General features: G+C 39.5%; 1 protein-coding gene across 1 annotated transcript; it reads left to right on the forward strand.

Moving 5' to 3' along the window:
* The first annotated feature begins 3,234 nt into the window (after window positions 1–3,234).
* LOC104432947 (glutathione S-transferase U17) lies at window positions 3,235–5,954 on the forward strand. Its single transcript, XM_010045547.3, has 2 exons — window positions 3,235–3,722; window positions 5,320–5,954. Exons 1-2 carry the CDS (start codon window positions 3,399–3,401, stop codon window positions 5,692–5,694), a joined length of 699 nt encoding a protein of 232 aa, XP_010043849.1. The 5' UTR covers window positions 3,235–3,398; the 3' UTR covers window positions 5,695–5,954.
* Window positions 5,955–8,560: the final 2,606 nt, after the last annotated feature.

Genomic DNA, 8,560 nt, shown 5'->3' on the forward strand with positions numbered 1-8,560 from the left:
ATTGATCAAGATATTCTAACATAGTCTCTAAAAATCCAACATAATAGTTAGTCAAAATAGATGGCTGGAAATGGCACTAGAGAGTCTCACTGGTTTATAACTCACAATCTGAGTAGGTTGACAGTAAATCTTTGAGTATTATAGTAAACGGGTGCATAAACCTCTTGAACTTTTCTAGCTACAAGAAGAAGAGCAAACGTTACTTGGTAGAATGGGCAATGATGGAACGATTGAGGATGAAGGCGATCTTTGGTAATAAACTCATCAAACCTTCAAGCAATTAACATTGGAAATTCATGGAGCATAGGTTTATTTGACTAATATGAACACAAGACAAATGATAATGCAAAAAATTTATTGAGAGTCATCTAATAGAATGATCTTAAAGGATGTCTACAATAGAATCTCAAGGGAAGAAAATCGGAGTCGCCAAGTTTTGGTGACCTCGCATTGTCTTTAAAAAAAAAAAAAAATCCCATAGAGTAGCCCTAAAAGTTTATTCAATTTTAAATCTAATATTTATCAAAATATTTTCACATTTTTATGCTACACTTATTATAAATTAAAATTAACACTAAAATCTAGTAAAACTACTCAAAATCTAATTTATAATTCTTTTTAAATTTTTTAAATTTTTTATTTTTATTTTTTATTTTTATTTTTTATCCCAAAAAATGAGAATCGAATCGAGTCAAGAGACTGGACCTTATGTCGATTGTGTAAAGACAAACCTTAGGTTACATTGAGCTTGTTTTTCTAAAATAGTTTTATTTCTTTTTTTGTTTTCGAGAATAAAGAAGTAGGTTTTTTCTATTTCTTTTTTATATTCCAAATCTATTCTTTGGCTACCGATTTGTTTCGGGGAACAGAAAAATTAATTAATATTATTAAATGGATTTCTGCTCTTTTTTCTGTTCTGGGAATATAAAAAAGGAAAATAGAGAAATCAAATTATTATCAAAAAGAGCCTTAGGATCTCGAAGTGTAGTTACAACCATACTTAGCATAGTAATTGCTAATGAGCAGTTAAAATAAGGGATTATATATATGGCGGCATGTAACTATTGGAGGGTAGGTCATCAAGAACACACATTCCCGATGTACACTTATTCATTTATTAATTTTTAATGCCTTTTTTAATTTACATTATTTACAGTCTTTTACCTAAAAAAATCATCAATTCTTCTATGCTACACCGATGGAATTTCTATCTGAAATCACTACCAAACCCATCTCAAATAAATAAATAGATTAATAAAGAAGAAGAAAAAAGAACAAGGGTCAATTGTCGAGAGAAAGATTTTCTATTACTTGGTCGACGCCTATTTTTGGCGAGACCAACAGTAAGGACGAGGAAAGCCCTTTGGCCCAGCGTTCCAATTTTCTTAATAGCTTGCTTCTGTTCTCCATCTCGAATGAGGCCCGCACCATCTGTTTTTTTTGGTAAAGTAGAAATATTTTTTTTTTGGTAAAGACCATCTGTTTCTCACTGTCTACCGTGCTATTAGGAAACACAGGCTCCCCACACACAGGAACAGAAATAAAAAGGAAGGCAACAAAATTGTATATCATGTATAAGCCTTTAATATCTTCTCCTTACCATAAAATGACTGCATTCGTTTATAGGATTATAAGGGACGGTCAACTCGAGACAGGATCCTAAATATGAGGACGATTATCGAAAGTTCCGATAGTTGAGGATGGTGCTCAGTGCGCGCACAAAACCAAGGTTCGTTTTGGAAGTTCTCACTCATTCTGTATCGAGCATGCTCAACAAGTGCGTTGAAAGCATTCTACCAAACGGTATTTTTACACAAGCCACTTTCCAATGCGTAATTTGCCAAACGTCCGAACATTCTCAAAAACCCCTTTACCCTAAAGATATTTGCATTTGGCTAAAGGCATTTCCCCAAAGCCGAACCAAATGGGCCCTCTGTATCGAGCATGCTCAACAAGTGCGTTGTAAGCATCTTGTCAACGCGACGTCTAAAAATCGCAACACATCTCGGGTGGCAGAATAAGGTAGCCAGAAGTGACGGCAATGACTTGGTGCCCCCTATGGTTTCTATTAGTGGCTTCTTCCACGCTAGTGACACGGGCCAAGAATGAGCATGCTCCAAAACCGTCCAAAACGATAGGTTCGTGTCCCACACAAGGGCCAACCCGCGAGCTACCCATGAACAATCCAGAAACGACCCACCATCAATGCATGAGTCGACCCATGAGTAATACGAACCGACCCATGCGCAACATAAGATGAGCCCGTGACTGTTCAGTTCCTTGTGTCAGTTGTTATCTCAAGCGACCTTTGGGTTTCCTATGGACTGGCCCTACAGAACCATGGCAAATGTCCTTTGGGCTTCCCCACGCCTTAAGGCCTCTTGAGTTGCATGTAGCCTTGTATTGATTGTGCATATTTGAATCGAAAGGGGATAAACAGCTAGGATTAAGGCCGCTTATGTATGAATAGGGGATCCTCTCCCTTCAAATGTACACACCATTATTCATGAGTAATACATTCGAGTTTCACCCTACATTTTGTTTTTATAAGTTGCATGCATGTAAGGCTGACTTGGATCGTGATCCTAAGGCTGCACAGATAGGTGATGGTTTGGAATCGGCTGACCCATGACACTAGGCTCTAAGTGGGTAGTTGATATCGAGGCTGAGAAAATAAATGCCGCACGATTTGGAGCCTCGGTGTTTCGACTACAGCCGTTTAAGCCACCGACCGGCCCCCCTATGGGTGTTCCAAGATGGGCGGTACTGGCGATATCCCCCACCATGGTGGTCCTCGGTCTGACCATCATTGAATGCATTTAACCCTCCTTCGTAGTCAATTCCTCACCTCAAAGACATCGACCGTTTTCTTTCCAACTAATAACGCCACGCCATGAAGACCCAACGGCCTAGTCTAGTTCAGAGAACGAAGTTACAAAGTGCTAATCTACATCTAACCTATTCCTAATCGAGAGATGTCGAGGCACTCTTACCGCAATTTCTCGTGGAAAAAAGACACATCGGGACATGAAACGTGTTCATCTGCCTGCGCAAGACCCTGATCTCGCACGAAGACCGCCATCGTTATGGAAGGTGAGGATGAAATGACAAGGAGCAATCACCACGTAAGCCTCGGCATGGTTTTTTTTTTTTTTGTCAGGTCGGCATGGTTTGTCAGGCCCTTCCGCACCTCCTCGTTTCACACCTGGCCTCCCAAAGATATTCCCAAAAGCCAATCTCTCTCTCTCTCTCTCTCCTTTTATTTATAGCCACCCAATATGCTGAACTAACTCTTGTAATATCTGTCCTTCGTTGCGAGACCAAACTCGCTCGTCCCAGTGTGATCTCTCTCTGTCTCTCTCTTTTTGCGTCACTGGGCGCGACCATCATCCGGTGAAATGGCGAAGGGCGGGGAGGTGAAGCTGATCGGGGGGTGGCCAAGCCCGTTCGTGATGAGGCCAAGGATCGCGCTGAACCTGAAGGGGTTGGAGTACGAGTTCCTGGAGGAGAAGTTCGGCGCCAAGAGCGAGCTCCTCCTCCGCTCCAACCCGGTCCACAAGAAGATCCCCGTCCTCCTCCATGCCGACCGCCCTGTCTGCGAGTCCCTCGTCATCGTCCAGTACATCGACGAGGCCTGGCCCTCCTCCGGCCCTTCCATCCTCCCCTCTGATCCCTACGACCGCGCCACCGCCCGCTTCTGGGCCGCCTACATCGATGAGAAGGTATCCGTTCCCGTCTTCGATATCTCAGCCTCTTTTGTATTTTATGGTTAGTTGCTGATCTGATGAAGAGCATGTTAAGCATTTCCAGTCGCAGATTATAGTTGACATTATAAATTTTTTGGGAGCCTTCGGTCTTATGTGGTGATCGAATCGAAGAGATACTGCTCATGCCGAGCCTTGGAAATCATGTTTAGCACGGTTCGAGAGTTACCTAGTTCTTTAGTTTTCATACCGTGAACCGGATCTATCTATTCAGCTGACCGCGCTTATTGCTCGGTCAATCGGGGTTCTCGCGCATGCGGTGATTCTTGCAGATCCAATATTTATGGGTCAATTTCAATTTTAATTCCCTATTTCTCTGGAAAATTGTGGTTGTTGATTGGATTTGGGCCGTCAGATAAAGTAGGCCAACTAAAATGCCTGACGTTGGGGCTCACAGAGTTTTCAAATAATTTAATCTACTTAAAATTATATCATTAAAATGTCAAGTATATGGTGTGCACCGTTGATTAATAGAAAATTATCAAAAAAAAAAATCATGAATTTATTGTAATTGTTCCAATTTAGTTTATTCAACTAATTTTGACTAGCTGGCACATAGACAATTATTAATAATATTTTTATTTTTATTTATTTTCTTTCTTTTCTTTTTCTTTTTCTTTTCCATCACTTCCTTCTTCCTTTAGCTGGTCATCGACTTAGTGAAAACTAGAGCCAAGGTTGGCAAGGTCCCTCACTAACCTCAAGCATGGATGGATGAGGCTCCACCTTGCCATAATCGACAAGGCCACCCTCATGGCCTCAAGCAAGGGCTTGAGCCTTGCTAGGGCTTGGGCGAGGCACAACCTCACTAGACCTAGCAAAGTCAAGCCTTGCCCAGTCGAGTCTTGTCTAAGTCCACCAAGGTTGGCCTTGCTTTTGGTCGGTCATCGATCGTTTAGAGAAAGAAGGAAGTGAAGAAAAAAAAAAGAAAAAAAAAGAATTTTTTTAAAAAGATATTACAATATTAAATTTTGTTTATGTCAATGTCGATAGGATTATATAGGATCATCGGTGCTCATGTCAACTTTAGTAAGCCAAAATTGAACTGATAGATTGAATTGATACAAATGCAAGAGGTTGAATTTTCAGTTGACAAAGAAAATGTTAATAATTAAATAAGCATAATTATGATAAATTTAGGACTTTTTTATTATTATATAATTTCCCATTAAATTCTCTATACGGGCTTTTTTTTTTTTTGTAAAATCCTATTTATGTAAATTTTTTGTGCCGTCAATGTACTAAATAAGAAGTAGTTGGTAAAGAAATAAAAATTGTATACTCGTCGTCAACTCTACCCTATTTATGTAATGATTTTTTGTGCCGTCAATGTACTAACTAAGTCATTTTAAGACTGTGTATACATATACACACAGACATGTACATATATGTGTGTGTGTGTGTATAGTGATGTGACAGAGCATGAGCGGACATCTAATAAACTGGGATAATTTAAATGCCATACTTTGTAGTATATAAATTTTGTACATAAATGTTAGTATACAATGCTTTGTTAGCTTTGTTAAGAACAAGCGATTGCCAATATCACGCGCAGTGGTTCCCGTCCATGAGCGGCATCGCCAGAGCGCAAGGGGAGGAGGCGAAGAAGGCGGCGATCGACCAAGTCGTCGAAGGCCTGTCGCTGCTGGAGGACGCGTTCGGCAAGATCAGCAAGGGCAAGCCCTTCTTCGGTGGGGACACCATCGGCTTCCTCGACATCGCGCTCGGGTGCTTCCTCGGGTGGGTGAGGGTGACGGAGAGGACGCAAGGTCTGAAGCTGCTCGACCAGGCCAAGGTCCCGGGGCTGGCCAAGTGGGCCGAGAGGTTCTGCGCCGACAGCGCGGTGAAGGGGGTGATGCCGGAGACGGAGAAGCTCGCCGAGTTCGCCAAGTTGATAATGGCCAAGTTCAGAGCTCCTCCTCCCCAGTGAATCAGGGAGAAGCAGTTTCTTGTTCGCTCGTTTTAGACGCGCAATCGTGCGGTGATGACTGAGTAGGGGAATAAATGTTGTGGACCTTCTTGGGTTGCTTGCAGCTCCGACATGTCACTCTTTTGAGGTGGCCGGGGTACGCTCATTTAGAGCAGGGTGGCAGAAGAATGTACTGTCGAGGTCTCGGTTGAACTTTGTATTCAACAAAGATCAATCTGGCCTTTCTGAATTAATTTCTTGTCCAGAGTACGCGCCGTTGATCGGTTCTCCCATCTTTTCCGGTTGAAATTGACGCAGATAATAACCTTCGTGTTTTAAAAATCAACTTACATTCCAAAAATAGATTTTTCTATTTTTATTTCATGGATAGATTTCACAGTAAAAATAAGTGTTTAATAACGATATAGCATTTTTATTCCTAAAATAGAAATTCAATAGATAACAATACAAAATTTTTTAACTCTTAGACAACGGCAACAATATATGGCTAACGGTAATTGATGATCGGCGGATGGCAATTGGTGACTAGTGGGCGGTGGTCGACAAACGACAACCTTCAGTGGGTGGCTGGCGGACAACGGTGGATGGTGATCGGTTGTGGCGGACGGCAACTTGCGACCAATGGCGATAGCGGCAGACGACAGCTAAAGATCACATCGGTGGCGGCGGATAGCAAACAGTGACCGGCGGCAGCAAACGATGAGCAATGGTAAGTGATTGACCGATTAGTAGAAAGGACAAATGAATGAGAATAATTTCTATTTCTCATTTCTAATAGAAATAAAGAAAGTAGAAAATTTTTCCTTCTCATTTATGTTTCAAACTTATTTCTAAATTAAAAATTTATTCTAGAATAAAAAAAATGAAATTACATTATTAAATAGATTTACAATCCAAACTTATTGCTAGAAACAAAAAAAATAATTTTGGCTAGAAAAAGAATGGTTATCATACGCGACGTCTATACTTTCCCTTTGAATTAAATGCTCCCGTCTCTGAGTCTAGAACAACATGAGATTGGAAGATAAATCAAGCTTGTGTGGAGTTGAAGTCGCAAATAATAACGAGGGTGATTCGATTGAGCTAAGGCAATATTATCGCACCCCAAAATCTATAAGGATAGGGTAATGACATAATCGTCATTTCACTTGAATGATATAACCTCAAATTATAAGTCCAACTCCCAAAAAGTCTCCATCGAGAGCGCCATTGTATTATCGGCCGCTAATTGAGAAAACTAGAAAGATTGGGAAATGAGGGAGTGAACAACCACAGTTCAGTTATTAGTACATCTATTCAAAGCAAATTGAGTATTCGCTATACACATTCAACAAAACAACATCAAAACTATTTATCTCAATACATGTGTATAAAATGAGTTATATTGCTTTAACATAACTATAAACATATCTGAAAACATTCGTTAAATCAATATCATAATGAACATCAACGGTCCAATCCATTGATCAATCTCAACAACTCGTGTATTAATGATTTATTCCATTGATAAATCTCATCAAACTACACATCAATGATTCATTCTATCAACTAATCTCAAATTACATGTCAATAATCCATTCCATTAACTAAATTCATATTATCAATGGTCCAATAAATACCATGATCATTTATAACGTTTGCTGACTAGGCGACTAAGCTCCTCCCTTAGTAAAATTTTCACCTATATTGCTAATGGCTAGCAAATATAATAAAATAGTATTTGCATACCTGCTTGGGTTAATAGTGATATTAAGCATCAAACTCACATTCTCTAATATCCACATAGTCAATCCAAAATATATATTACAATTCGATTTCATAAACCAAAACATATAATCTTTCGCAAATCAACTCATCTCTTGGAATACTTTTCGTAAAATATTTCTCACACTATTTCGGAATTCATTTCACAAACCGAATTTATAAACATTATTCTTCACAACGCATTTCCTAAAACATTTTCCAAACCATTCTCAAATAACAAAAAATAATAAATGTCCAATCCAGATTTTTACACAAGGTACATGTTCTTTCATAACTCATAATACATCAAATCTTTATAATCTTCAAGACATGAGTTTACAAGTTTATAGAATAGATAGCATTACTTATTTGGGAGTTCCCACACCAAACAACATGGCTTATTTGAATCGACGATCTCATAATCTTAACAATTAAACAAGACTACCCCAAAATCAAGGAAAATACTACCTCAACAAGCTTAAATGCTAACAAAATAACTTCTATGTGAAAACAAATCACTTACTCACAGCAATTACTCAAACCTAAATACAACACGGAACTCACATATCAAACTCTAAAATTTCCCTCTAACTAAACCATTGTTTTGAAATGACTCCCGTCAAATCTTATGGCTCTATAACGACATAAACCAACATTTTCATGAAATTCCAAAACTCAATAACTCAAGAATCGGACTTTGCTAGTTCGAATTTTACAAAACTTCAAAGTTAAATCGTAATTTAAAAAGCTGCTTCAATTGAACGAACGAAAGGTGCAGAAGAGATTGCAATACGGAGTTAAGTCGGTTTGACAAGGCATCCGTGGCGATTACCCCTCTCCTCCCTTTCCTTCCCTGTCTCGTGTTCTTTTCCTTCCCGTGTTTTCTCGGCGCGTCTCAGCTCTTATATATTGAGCGCTAAAGTGTTCACTTTCTTTCATTTGTTGACCAGTCTTTCTTTTTCTTCCTTCTTCTTTTTTTCCGGGTCCCACAACCTTTAGACCTGGTCAACCCACGTACTACAAATAAGATTGCAGACCTAACATGGCATCGATCGAGGTATACTCTTGATCGCCACGGACGTCTTGAACACGCTCAAATGGAAATACCGTGTTAAATCTTGAT

This window comes from Eucalyptus grandis, chromosome 2, assembly GCF_016545825.1.
Source record: "Eucalyptus grandis isolate ANBG69807.140 chromosome 2, ASM1654582v1, whole genome shotgun sequence".
Classification (NCBI taxonomy): Eukaryota; Viridiplantae; Streptophyta; class Magnoliopsida; order Myrtales; family Myrtaceae; genus Eucalyptus; species Eucalyptus grandis.